The sequence below is a fragment of the Pteropus medius genome, unplaced genomic scaffold (assembly GCF_902729225.1).
Source record: "Pteropus medius unplaced genomic scaffold, Ma_sr-lr_union100, whole genome shotgun sequence".
Classification (NCBI taxonomy): Eukaryota; Metazoa; Chordata; class Mammalia; order Chiroptera; family Pteropodidae; genus Pteropus; species Pteropus medius.
In genome coordinates, this window is record NW_024344321.1 from 24677 (window position 1) to 39542 (window position 14866).

Sequence of the window (14866 nt, forward strand, 5' to 3'; positions counted from 1 at the left end):
TCTCCTTTATGTCAAATCGAGTTTGATATTATTCTACTACCCTCACTACATGGATTTATCAAAGTTATTCCTAACTGGAATAAGTATCTTTTTTCAGGCCTACGGCTAACAGTTGGACACGCTGTGAAAAACAGTGCAAGGAAACCTCAGTCACACAGAGACATGACTCTGCAGATGTAGGTGGCCGTCTTAATTGTTTTCAACCATAGGTTCCAAAAGGGGAGACTTTTATTTTTCATGTTTATCATCGTACCCGAGAACCTACCACAGTTCTAGGAACGTAAATGGTGAATAAACATTTGTAAAATGCCTAAATGAATAAGTAAATGGAAAATGGGCTACAATTTAAATTCAGCATTCAATTTTTTTTTAATTAAAAGCCCTTTAGATGGTCAAGAGTATGGGGAGCACAGCAAAGGGAATGCAGTCGGCATTAATGTAATGGCTGGGTGTGGAACCAAAGGAGAGAAAGAGCAATCAGAGGGATGGTTTCATAAACTATATAAATCTCCAACCAATGTACTATATACTTGAAACTAAACAAACAAACAAACAAACAAAAAACATTAACTATATTCTCCTACCTAAAAATGATAGCCTTTGGCCTGGCAAACACAGGTATAGTTATGAAAAGTATATTTGAAATTATAACTCTATTAGAAATTTTGGTACATATGGTCATCATAATTACAGCCTATTAAACTAAATTGCTTGGATAAAATTTAGATTTTCATTAAAAAGGTGTTAATTATAAAGAATCTTTTTTGTAATCATTCTAGAAATATTGTTAATCAACGCAAATATCCAAAATTTTCTTGGCAATAAAACATATATCCTCTGGGTTTGCTTTAGGTTTCATCAAATACTGAGAAACAGGCCACTTGCTCTCTGAAGATTGGACACATGGCATAAGGATGCAATTTTGTGAGTATCTTAACAGTGTCATTAGTAAATAATATGGTCAATTAACCTACTTTTGTAGTCAATATATCACTATATTTAAAATATCGATGGTGGCTTACCCAGCGAAATATCTTGAACTTTAACTCTATCCATTATTCAATTGAGGAAAGTATAAGATGATGAATAAACAATTTATGCCCTTTAGGGCTTAATTCCATCAAAAATGAAGGCATGGGGTGGCTCTATAGTGTAGTGATTAGCACGTCTGCTTTACATGCAGAAGGTCCTTGGTTTGCATCCCAGGTGGAGCCACGGACCATATGCCGGGTGCGCCAAACCTGAGTGTGCCAAACCCGGGTGCGCCAGGCCCCAGGTGCGCCAGGCCCCGGGTGCACATCAGGAGCATGTGGGAGGAGACGGTCAACCTTCAGAGTCCAATTCTTGAGAGGAAATGGCAATATCCAAGATCAGGGTAAAAGCAGGGGAAGGGAATTAAAGAGGAGTATAAAAAATAATGAAGGCACATGGTTTTATATACTAAAAAAGTGGACATATCAGCTGCAAAGTACCTCAAAATTTCAGCCATGATGTAGAATGGTGCAGCTTCGGGGAACACGAGCCACTGAAAATGGTGGCCTCCAAAAGAAATCATGTACAGGGGACATAGTAGCTGGCATCAGTTATTTAAGCCCCACTATCACCACCACCATCACCATAATGGAAGAAAAATTAGACTTCTTTTGTATAGGTTCATTGAAAGGGATGAGTCCAAGATCATTGTGTATAAGTAATAAAAGAGACAGATTTTGCTCAACACGAAGAAGTACTTTGAGAGAACCAGAGCTCCTCAAGATGGAAATGGACTGAATTGTTCAGCAAATCCAGATGCCACCTAGCAGAATGGGATCTACAGGGAGCTAGATAGAGGGTTTTCAAACCATTTTACAAAACCCTGAGAGTTCTCAGCTGCTTTCTGAGAGCAGAAAAGCAAAGAGGCTTGAGACTCCCACCCACAGTTACATGCTTATCTGATTTTTATTGGACTTCTACATATGAAACTCCTACTATGGAGGCAACTTTACAGCTATTTTTGTGTCAGATTTATACTCAAATGTGCTTTTATAGAAATATTTGAAATGAAATGAGGTTTGTTCCAAACCAGTCTCCAAATGGACCAGTGAATCTCGGAGTTACTGGCTTTGCACATTGATATAAAAAGAAAAAAACCCTTAAGTCTCTCTGGTCTCCAGTTTCATTATCTGCAAAATAGAGAGATAAATCACACCCCCTATAGCTCAAAGTGTCATTTGGAAGACAAAATGTACATTCTCAATGTACATGTTCATTACTATTCACTCCTTAATTGCTTCTGTGTCTCTAACAGCTTTGGGATCCCAGAACACAGCAACACATTTTGTGACTGAGTTTGTCCTCCTGGGTTTCCCTGGTCCAAGGGAGATGCAGAACTTCTTCTTCTCGTTAATCCTGGTAGTCTATCTGCTGACGCTGCTGGGGAATGGGGCTATTGTCTGTGCCGTCAAATGGGACAGGCAGCTCCACACGCCCATGTACCTCTTCTTGGGAAACTTTGCCTTCCTAGAGATGTGGTACGTTTCCACCACTATTCCAAACATGTTGGCTAACATCCTCTCTGATACCAAGACCATCTCCTTCACTGGCTGCTTCCTTCAATTCTATTTCTTTTTCTCACTGGGCACAGCAGAGTGTTTCTTCTTATCAGTTATGGCTTATGATAGGTACCTGGCCATCTGCCGCCCACTCCGTTACCCCTCCATCATGACTGGGAAGTTCTGTCTGATCCTGGTCTGTGTTTGCTGGGTGAGTGGATTTCTTTGCTATCCAGTCCCCATTGTCCTTATCTCCCAACTTTCCTTCTGTGGACCCAACATCATCGATCACTTTGTGTGTGACCCAGGCCCATTGTTTGCACTGGCCTGCATCCCTGCTCCTTCTACTGAGCTTATCTGCTACATCTTAAACTCAATGATCATCTTTGGGCCCTTCCTTTTTATCTTGGGGTCTTATACTCTGGTTCTCAGAGCTGTGTTTCGTGTTCCCTCTGGTGCTGGTCGAACTAAAGCTTTCTCCACATGTGGGTCCCACCTAATGGTGGTGTCCCTGTTCTATGGAACCCTTATGGTGGTGTATGTGAGGCCAACTTCAGAGAACTCAGCAGGAATGCAGAAGATCATCACTTTGGTATACTCAGTTGTGACTCCGCTCTTAAATCCCCTTATCTATAGCCTCCGAAACAAAGACATGAAAGATGCCCTAAGGAGAGTTCTGGGATTAGGAATTAACCAAAACTGAGACATGTCTTGAAAGAGAGGGAGAATCTGGCACTTCTGACCTTAATTACTTATAACAACATTAGAGAATAGCTTCAAGAAATCATGTTCTGGCTCCCAGTTAAGTAGAGGAAGAGACATATTTTTCACAGTCCATAGCAGTTCAAGTTCAGCTTATTCATGATAAATGTTCAATAAAACATTTTTAACAAGTATAACCTCACTGAGTTAATTGTATGGTGTTATGTACATATTTTTCCTGTGATGTATCTTTCCTGATTTAAAGCCAACTGGTAGAAAATGAGATGCATATATACCTTGGGCCTTTCAAGTGAGAGTTCAATCCTCTAAATTCAGAAACTAAATATGTTTAAAGACAATGAGTCCAGGGGCCACCAAAAGATAAACAAACAAATAAACAAACAAACAAACAAATCAGCAATAAATATTTTCCATTATCGAGGCTTGCACACAAAAAACAAAGCAAGTTTCATACCTCTATCACTTGGAGATCAAGTACAAACTCTTTTTCCTACCATTCAAAGCCTTCACTCAATAAACTGCTCCATGCTGTCTTCTCCCATACTGATCCATTGAGCCCTGCACTTCACAATGCTCAATCTTGTTATTTTACCTTAAATGCATTTTCTCCCAATTAGGCATTTACTCACAGTGCCTCCTCCCCAAATCTACTGTGACTACTCCAACACTTCTTGTCATATGGGATAACAATGCCCTAAACATATTTTTATGCCTCTCAGAAAGCTGTAGGGCAAAGTCAGAAAAGTATTTAGAGAAATTATACCAAGAACAAAGTCTATTTTTGAGTCCAAACACCAATCTGAAACAGGAAAACCATCAGGTGAGAGTCCAATCTACTTAAAATGACAATAAATCCTTTAAGTTATGGCCATACCAAGAGGTTGTACCAGAAGGACAGGCCTGCTGATGTTAGATGAGGAAATATTCTAGTACAGTGTTTCTTAAATCTTTCCATCACCAAAAATGGTCAGAAAACATGGGGCATTTGGGGACAATATTTTTTGGAAATTCAAAGTTTTATCTTTTTTTTCCTCCTATAGCTGGTGATTCTAACCCAAGCATCAGTGTGGTCTTCTGTAGATTTGTTCTAAACTCTAAAATATGTTTGTTTGTTTGTTTGTTTATTTGTTTGTTTTTTTAGCATTTTATTTTTAGTTTCAAGTATACAGTACATTCGTTAGACATTTACGTAGTTTATGAACAATCTCCCGATTACTCTATCACCCCTCTGGCCCTACACAGCCATTACATTACTGCTGACTACTTTCCCTATACCGCGCTCCCCATCCCCATGACCTATCAACTACTAATTTGTACTTCTTTAACCCTTCACCTCTTTCACCCATGTCCCCAACTCCCACTCCTCTGGCCATCACCAGACTTTCCTCTATGTTTGTGAGTCTGTTTTCAATTAGTTTGTTCTTTTTGTTCATAGATCCCACATATAAGTGAAAACTATGGTATTTATCTTTATCTGACTTAGTTCACTCATCATAATAACCTCTACGTCCATCCATATCATTGCAAATGGAAAGACGTCATTTTATTCACGACTGAGTAATATTCTATTGTATATATTAACCATAACTTCTTTATCCAATTGTCTATTGATGGGCATTTAGGTTGCTTCTATATCTTCGCTATTGTAAACAGTGTGTCCATGAATACAGGGACGTATAGGTCTTTACAAATTACTGTTTTGGTTTTCTTTGGATAAATATCGAGAAGTACAATTGCAAAGTCAAAAGGTAGATCCACTTTTAATTTTGAGGAAGCACCAGTCCAAAAGGAGGGTTCCTTTTTGTCCACACCCTCGCCAACACTTATCCTTTTTTGATTTCTTGGTAATAGTCATTCCAACAAGTGTGAGGCGATATCTCATTGTGGTTTTGATTTGCATTTCTCTGATGACTAGTTATCTTGAGCATCTTTTCATATGTCTTTTGGCCATCTGTATTTCCTTTCTGAAGATATAACTAATCAAATCTTCTGCCCATTTTTTAATAGGATTTTTGTTTTTTTTGGTTGTTGAATTGTATGAGTTCTTGACATATTTTAGATATTAACCTCTTATTAGGTATATCATAAACAAATATTTTCTCTTTAGTAGGTAGTCTTTTCATTTTGTTGACTGTTTCTTTTGTTGTGCAAAAACATTTTAGTTTGATATAGTCCCATTTGCTTATCACAAACTAAACTTTCTGCTCCATAATACATAAATATTTGGTATAATACAAAATTATCTTCTTTGAATAAAATTGTCCTTCAGAAAGGAATTTAATTTGCACTTTTGTGTATCTCATGGCAAAAAATCACAAATCCTCTTTGAGAAACACAAAGTTAACGAGACCAAGAGAAATGCTGCACATTATTTTTAATAATCCCTATGGGCCAACTTTACAGAAATATTAATGAAACCCACAAGCAAGAAGTAAGAAGGTTCCTAGAGAAAGCATGGAAAGTTATAAGATCACATGATTCTCAGATACCTGAGAATTCTCAGTAGTGGCTAAAAATGACACATATATTAAAACTAGCACATGGTTTCAAAACACCCTGTAGGAAATAGGCTACTAGAATTTTATGGTGCAAAAGAAGTAAAGTAAGCCATGCATGAAGCTCTCACACAGTGATTCCACATTAAAGCCAGTAAAAGAGAATCTTCGTGACCTCCTTGTAAAGCTTCATGGTCCATAGGAGACATCTTCTCTGATGGGCATTGCTGTGTTATACACCTCAGGTGGGCCTATTCCCCTATACCTTTGTTCATTCAATATGCTCAAGTGATTGGGCATCAAAAATATTGGTTTCTCCTTCAGCTCAAGCACAAAAATTTTTAAAATCTCTCAGAGTAGTTATATCACCATGGAACTCACACTCTCCAAAATAAGTTCACTAACTGGTGCCAAAGTCATCCACAGGTCATCCCCATCTCAAAAAACTTGGGTGCACCGGGAGTAGTATGACATTTACAGGTATTTTGAATAAAACAATATGGAACTAGCTCCATTCACTGGAATGGAAACCAAAAGAAAATAAAGGTGTGGCAGAGGGAGCTCCTCTTTCAGCTCTCCCCTCTTTGTGCATTCCATTACTCATGGGCACTGTCAGGACAGGTGACATTAAAAAACAATAATGGATTCTGGGAAACATGGCAGAGTGAGAGATGTCCTCAGATCTCTCCCCTTGAAACAACAATAAGCTGAACATCTAAAACTTAACAAAAAACACCCAAACTACACAGCAGCATATCTGAGCGTGGGATCTGTGTATAAGAGCTACCACAGGTCAGAACCCCAGGTGTCAGGCAGTGGACTGGAAGAAATAAAGAAGCTGCCTATCATAGCCGCTAGAGCTCCCTGCAGGAGGAGGGGGAGGGAGAAGGAGTGGCAGGTTCCTTGAACAGCCCTGCCTGGGAAAGCTGTGAGCTTCCCACGGCGGCCCATGGCAGAGCCCAGTCATCAGGACAGAAGGCAGAGAAGTGGGACGGCAGAGAAACGACAGTTGATTTTTACCGCACAGTTGCAAAACAGAGGCTGAGCCACAGCACCCAACTCCCAACCCAGAGGGCCCCTTTCTCCATATCCTCCGAGACTGATCACTGCGGAGCCCCAGGAGAATCTGAGCAAACACTGCCAAGACTGTCGCTAACACTGACAAGGACCGAAACTGAGGGTAGCGAGCATGATTAAATATCTACGAGAAAATAAAGAAGGCGTTAATTTAGGCTTTATATAAAGCAGGATCCAAGAGGCTTAGATGCCACCTACTGGAAACCAAAAGAAAAGCGCCTTCTTTGCAGCAGGCTAAAGAGACACCTTTATATAATAAATCTTTTTTCTGGAAAAACAGCAGAATACACTTCCATTAATGCCCAGGCAGAGAAGTAGTCCATTAAACACCGTGAACAACCAAGGTGACAAGGCATCTCAGGAAGAAAGAGAAAAATCTCCAGAAAATAAGCTTACAGACAGAAATATGAGATTTAAATGACAGAGAATTCAGGATGGTATTTCTGAAAAAACTCAGTAAGTTCCAAAACAAGTCATATCAACAATTTCAGAAATTGAAAGAACAATGAGATGGGATGTGGATCTATAGTGTAGTGGTTAGCACATCTGCGTTACACACAGAAGGTCCTGGGTTCACGCCCCAGTGAAGCCACAGTCCATGGTCAACGGCCATGCCACCCGGAACAAACCCAATGTCTGATCTCAGAAGCTAAGCAGGGTCAGGCCTGGCTGGTACTTGGATGGGAGACCACCTAGGAAGACCAGGTGCTGTAGGCATAAATAATAATAATGATAATAATAATAATAAACAAACAAAACAAAACACCACTACATGAGCAGAGCAAGGAGATTGAAACTCTCAGAAAGAACCTAATAGATATTCTGGAGATGAAGAACACACTTCAAGAGTTGAAAAATGAAATAGCAAACTTGGGAAATAGAGTCGACCAAATGGAGGAAAGGATCTGTGATATCGAAGACAGAAATCTAGAAATAAATCAGAAGGAAGAAGAGAGAAACCGAAGAATGAAAAATAATGAAAGAGAACTTCAAGAACTACTGATACCATCAGGAGAGGAAACATAAGAATTATGGGCATTATCGAAGGCGAGGAAAATTAGCAGGAACTAGAAAGCATTTTCAGACAAATAGTGGATGAGAATTTCACAAATCTAAGGAATGAGCTGGAGCTTGGAATTCAAAAAGTCAACAGGACACTCAACTATCTCAACCCAAAAAGGCATTCACCAAGACACATTATATTAAAGTTAATCATTTTCTTTCTGTATCTTGAATTACTAGCTCTTATGTTTTAATTTCTTCTTCCTTTATATCGAACCAAGCTGTATGTTTTTAAGTACCATACATATAAGGAGGTCAGTAAAATAAATCTGAGCAACCAGAAAGTACTGGCCACATGTTTGGTGTGTGATACATGAGAACTCAGTGAATTTTTAATCTAGCATTTTAGGTTCACTTAAATTTATTTTTTTTTTCATTTAGGTTTCTAAATGATTATGCTTAAAAATTTACCCTCGTTACTCTGTAATCATATTTGTTGGCAGTATTATTATTAACAACAACGGCTATGAATTTTTCCAGTATATTCCAGGAACAATCCCAGTACATTCCAGGAACTGTGCTAAGCATATGTATTCAACAGTATTTTCACAAAAGCCCTGAAAAATAGGTGTTAACTTGCCCAAAAGCACACAGTATGTCATACAGTATTTGAAACCAAATTATCGTGACATTATCATTTATTTTCCTTTAAGTACCATGATATAATGGGACTATTGAGTTAAGTATTACTGGATTGAGTTGATGAGTTGCAAACCAGACCCAGCTGTGGTATGTCACCACCTAGATTGCCAGAGTGAACCTCACCAAACTCTTTCAGACAGAGAACCTCTTAAAATGAGGTTCTCAGTCCTTCTTATAGAGGCCCATTTTTCTTTCCAGGTTATATGTGTACCTGCTTTATTCCACCACTGGACCATCCAAACAAAGAAAGCATTTACGTTGATCTTCTATGTGCCCAGGACAGATGTTAAAAACATTTGGGAGGGAAAATCAATAGGATTTGTGATTGATTGCATATGGGAGGTGACGGAATTAGAAACTGCCTTGAATGACTTTTCATTTTGTGGCTTTAGTAAATGCTAAATGGCCTCTTTAGTGAAGAATGGTTCCATTCACCAAGAAGCAAATGCAAAAGGGGGAGGGAGCCATTATGAACAAAAAGATGGAATAAGAAGTACTGAGCAAAATGGCAGTTATAGGTTTGAAAATATAAAAGAAGGTAACAGACTAGGAGGGTTGTATAGAATGGACACTCAAACATGACAGAGAAATGAGGTAAGCTGGAATTAATAAGTCACAGGTTAAATGTGGTTTTGCTACGAGTTTGGTCAGTATGTTGATAACAACCTAATTCCATTACTAGGGAATTGGTTAAATCTAAAGAAAACAATGCAGATCTGCTTCCTGTCCATATTTGGATGCCTGGTGACTGACTCAACAAAGACTCTAAAGGGGTGAGCCAGTGAGGAAGGCACTATTAGTATCTCTGTTACACCGATGAGGAAACAGAAACATAGAAAGATGAAATCAATTGCCCAAGATCACAGTTGGAAGTTGCTTGCAAACATCAGCAGAGACTCTAAGGTATAGAATTGGAATAACCTTTTGCTCCAACCCTGAGTGACAAGACAGATAGTTCCATTCATCTATAGAGTGATGTGGATATGTATATTAGAAGAATGAAAAAAATTATAAACAAATATGATATCAGCAAAAGTCCCTAAATGCCCTCCATCCTTTTTCTAACAAATCTAAAGTCAACTTCAGGAGAAACATGGTGGAGTGAGAGATGTCTCCGGATTTTTCCCCTTGAAATAACAATAAGCTGAACATCTACAACTCAACAAAAAAACACCCAAACTGCACACCAGCATGTCTGAGCATGGGATCTGCGCATGAGAGCTACCACAGGTCAGAACTCCAGGTTCAGGTGGTAGATGAGGAAAAATTAAAAAACTGCCTCTCTTGCAGCCACCAAAGCACCATGTAGGAGGTGGGAGAGGGGAGAAGGTGTGGTGAGTTCCCTGAACAGCCCTGCCTGGGAAAGCTGTGAGTTCCACGCAGCTGGCAGCTAGGCCCAGTCATCAGGGTAGAAAGCAGAGAAGCAGGACGGCAGAGAAACAACAGCTGATTTTTACCAGCTGCAGTTGCAAAACCAAGGCAGAGCCGCAGTACTGAAGATCCAACCCATAGGGCCCCTCCCCCATACCCTCCGCGATCAAACACTGCAGAGCCGAAGGGGAATCTGAGCAAACGCTACTGAAACTGTCACTAACACTGACAGGAACTGAGAGTGAGGGCAGTGAGAGTAATTAAACATCTATAACTAAAAAAAGGACATTATTAAGACTTTATATGAAGCAGAGATCCAAGAAGCTTGGACGCCACCTACTGGAAGCCAAAAGAGAAACACCTTATTTGCAACAGGCTAGAGACCATTATATAATAAATCTTCTTTCTGAGGAAAAAAAAAAAACAGAATACATTTCCATTAATGCCCAAGCAGAGAAGTAGTCCATTAAACACCATGAACAACCAATGTGACAAGGCATCTCAGAAAGAAAGAGAAAAATCTCTAGAAAATAAGCTTACAGACATAGAAATATGAGACTTAAATAACAGAGAATTGAGGATGGTACTTCTGAGAAAACTCAATGAGAGCCAAAACAAATCACATCAATGATATCCAGGATTGAAAAAGCAACTATATGAGCAGAATGAGTTCTTTAGCAAGGAGATTGAAACCCTCACAAGGAACTTAATAGATCTTCTGGAGATAAAGAAAATACTGCAAGAGTCGAAAAATGAAATAATAAGCTTGGGAAATACAGTTGACCAAATGGAGGAAAGGATCTGTGATATCAAAAACAGAAATCTAGAAACAAATCAGAAGGAAGAAGAGAGAAACCGAAGAATGAAAAATAATGAAAGAGAAATTCAAGAACTAGTTGATACTATCAAGAGAGGAAACATAAGAATAATAGGAATTCTCGAAGAGGAGGAAAAGGAGCAGGAATTAGAAAACATTTTCAGACAGATAGTGGGCAAGAATTTCCCAAATCTAATGAATGAGCGGGAGTGTAGAATTCAAGAAGTCAACAGAACACCCAATTATCTCAACTCAACAAGGCCTTCACCAAGACATATTGTATTAATTATCAAAAATCAATGACAAAGACAGAATTCTCAGGGCAGGCAAGTAAAAGAAGACGGTAACCTCTAAATGAAAACCCATTAGATTATCATCGGACTTCTCAGCACAAGCCAGAAAGGAGTAGAATCAAATTTTCAAAATATTAAATGAAAGGAACTACTAGCCAAGAATAATGTATTTGGCTATGCTCTCCTTTAGCTATGAGGAGAAATAAAGACCTTTCCAGACATACAAAAATTGAGGTAATTCTCCACTACAAGACCTGCACTACAGGAAATACTGAAAGGGGTCAGCTCAACTAAGAAAAAAAATGACAAAAAAATACATAACTAGGAGTAAAGTGACTATCAGGCAAATAGAAGCAAAGGAGTCAATTGTTACTAAGAACACGGCGTTAAAAGCTTAATTAATAAGAAAAAAATGCTATAGCAAGATAGTATTAAACATTCAGCATGCATATGAACAACTTAAGACAACAATGATGGAAAGGGGGAGAATTCAAAGATTCAAATTCACAAAGGGGAATGGAGATAAGGCACATGCAGAAGAAAAGGAATGACTATATATATATAAAAATCCTTTGTATATTCATAATGGTAACCACATGCCAAAGATTCAGAACCAAAGTATGTAACATAAAACAAGAAAAACCAAAGGGAAAACCGCAAAAGCCAACCGAAATAAAAATAAATAAATAAAAAACAACAGAAACACAAAGACAAGGAAGCAATGGAAACACCGAGCTACAGAAAGCAAAAGACAAAATGGCCATAAGAAGACTTCATATTTCAATAATCACCCTAAATGTAAATGGACTGAACTCACCAATAAAAATGCACAGAGTTGAAATTAGATCAAAAACAAAACCCAATTATATGCTGCCTACAGGAGACACATCTCAGTTCCAAAGACAAATATAGACTCAAAGTGAAAGGGTGGAAAATGATATTTCAAGCAAATGGCATTCACAGAAAAGCGGGAGTAGTGGTACTAATATCAGAAAAAATAGATTTCAAAATAAAAAAGGTAAAGAAAGATACTGAGGGACACTTCATAATGATAAAGGGAATCATGCACCAAGAAGACATAACACTTATTAATATCTATGCTCCCAATCAGAGAAGCCTCGAAATATGTAAAGCAATTACTAACAGAACTAAAGGGAGAAACAGACCAAAACACTATCGTAGTAGGGGACCTAAATACCCCACTGTAGGATATGAACAGATCATCCAAACAGAAAATCAATAAGGAAATAATAACCTTAAATAATACATTAAACCAACTGGACATAATTAACATATACAGAGCCTTTCATCCCAAAACAGCTGCTTATACATTCTTCTTGAGTGCATGTGGAACATTCTCAAGAATGGACCACATACTGGGACACAGAGATAATCTCAACAAGTATAAGGGAGTTGAAATCATACCAACCATATTATCTGATCATAATGCTTTGAAACTAGAGATCAACTATGAAAAAAAAAGTGGAAAGAACCACAAATACATGGAGATTAAACAACATGTTACTGAAGAATAACTGGGTCAGAGAAGAAATAAAAAGAGAGATCAAGAGATACATAAAAACAAATGATAATGATAGTATAACATATCAAAACATTTGGGACACGGCAAAATCAGCCATAAGAGGAAAGTTCATATCATTACAGGCCTATCTCCAAAAACAAGAACGAGCCCAAATAAACAATCTAATGTTTCATCTTTAAAAACGAGAAAAGGAAGAACAAATGAAGCCTCAAGTAAGAAGAAGGAAAGAAAAATAATCAAAATTAGAGCAGAAATAAATGAAATTGAAAACAAACAAACAAAAACAATAAAAAAAATGCATCAAAGACTTGAGAAAGTTAATAAAATTGACAAACCCCTGGCTAGACTCACTAAAGAAAAAAGAGAAAGGACACAAACAAAATCAGGGATGAAAGAGGGGAATTAATGGCTGACATAGCAGAAATACAAAGGATCATACAAGAATGCTATGAAAAAGTATATAACACCAAATTTAATAACCTAGAAGAAATGGACTAGTACTTAGAACAATACGACCTTCCTAGACTGAATCAAGAACTGGAAATCTAAAGAGACTGATCAGCAGTATGGAAACTGAAACAATCATCAAAAACCTACCAAAAAGTAAAAGTCCAGAACTAGACGGCTTCACCAGTGAATTCTACCAAATATTCAAAGATTTAATACATATTCTCCTCAAACTCTTCCAAAAAATTGAAGAGGAGGCAGTATTTCCCAACTCATTTTATGAGGCCAATATTGATCTGATATCAAAACCTAGTAAGGATAACACACAAAAAAGAAAACTACAGACCAATATCTCTCATAAACACAGATAAAAAAATCCTAAATAAGATACTAGCTGAATAAAGCAACATATTAAAAAAATTATACACTATCATCAGGTAGGCTTCATCCCAGAGGCAAAGGGATGGTTCAACATACACAAATCGATCAATGTTTATGTGATACGCCACATAAACAAATTAAAAAATAAGAATCTTATGATCATATCAATAGATGCAGAAAAGCCTTTAACAAGATACAGCATCCATTTATGATCAAAACACTTAACAAAATCGATATAGAAAGAAAATACCATAATATAATAAAGGTCATATATGATCAGCCTTCAGTTACATTATACTTAATGGTGAAAAACTAAAAACCTTCACTCTAAGATCAGGAACAGTGCAAGGTTGTCCACTATCACCACTGTTATTCAATATAACATTGGAGGTCCTAGCGAGTGCAATCAGGCAAGAGAAAGATATAAAAGGCATCCAAGTAGGAAATGAAGAAGTCAAACTGTCACTATTGGCAGATGACATGATTCTTCATATAGAAAACCCTAAAGACTCCACAGGAACACTACTAGAAACGATAAGCAAATACAGTAAAGTCTCTGGATACAAAATCAATGTTCAAAAATCCATAGCGTTCCTATATCCTAACGACTAGGTATCAGAAAAAGAAGTGGAAAAAATAATTTCTTTTGCAATTGCAACAAAAAAATAAAATACCTAAAATAAATCTAACAAAACATGTGAAGGACCTATATAATGGAAACTATAAGACTCTGTTAAAAGAAATCAAAGAAGATACAAAGAAATGGAAAGATATTCCATGTTCTTGGATTGGAAGACTCAACATAGTTAAAATGACCATATTACCTAAAGCATTATACAGATTTAATGCAATCCCCATCAAAATCCCATTGGCATTTTTTAAAGAAATGGAACAAAAAAATCATGAGATTTATATGGAAGCACAAAAGACCCTGAATTGCCAAAGCCATCCTGAGAAAAAAAATGAGGATGGAGGCATCACTCTGCCCGACTTCAAACTATACTACAAAGCCATAGTAGTCAAAATGGCACAGTATTGGCAGGAATATAGACACACAGACCAGTGAAACAGAATCAATAGTCCAAAAGTAAACCCATGTGTATATGGGCAAATAATTTTCGACACAAAAGCCAAAAACATACAGTGGAGAAAAGAAAGCCTCTTTAATAAATGGTGCTGGTAAAACTGAAAAGCCGCCTGCAAAACAATGGAACTAGACTGTTGTCTATCACCACACACCAAAATTAACTCAAAATGGATTAAGAATCTGAATAAAAGACCTGAAACAATAAAATGCATAGAAGAAAACATAGGAATGAAACTCAAGGACCTTGGACTTCAAGAGGATTTTATGAATTTGACCTCAAAGGCAAGGGAAGTAAACGTTAAAATAAATGAATAGGACTACATCAAAGTAAAAAGCTTCAGCACAGCAAAAGAAATCGTCAACAATATAAAGAGACAACCATCCGAATGGGAAAATA

General features: G+C 37.6%; 1 protein-coding gene across 1 annotated transcript; it reads left to right on the forward strand.

The window, feature by feature from the left end:
- The first annotated feature begins 2241 nt into the window (after window positions 1-2241).
- On the forward strand, window positions 2242-3234 carry LOC120608095 (olfactory receptor 11H6-like). Its single transcript, XM_039869889.1, has one exon. It carries the CDS (start codon window positions 2242-2244, stop codon window positions 3232-3234), a length of 993 nt encoding a protein of 330 aa, XP_039725823.1.
- Window positions 3235-14866: the final 11632 nt, after the last annotated feature.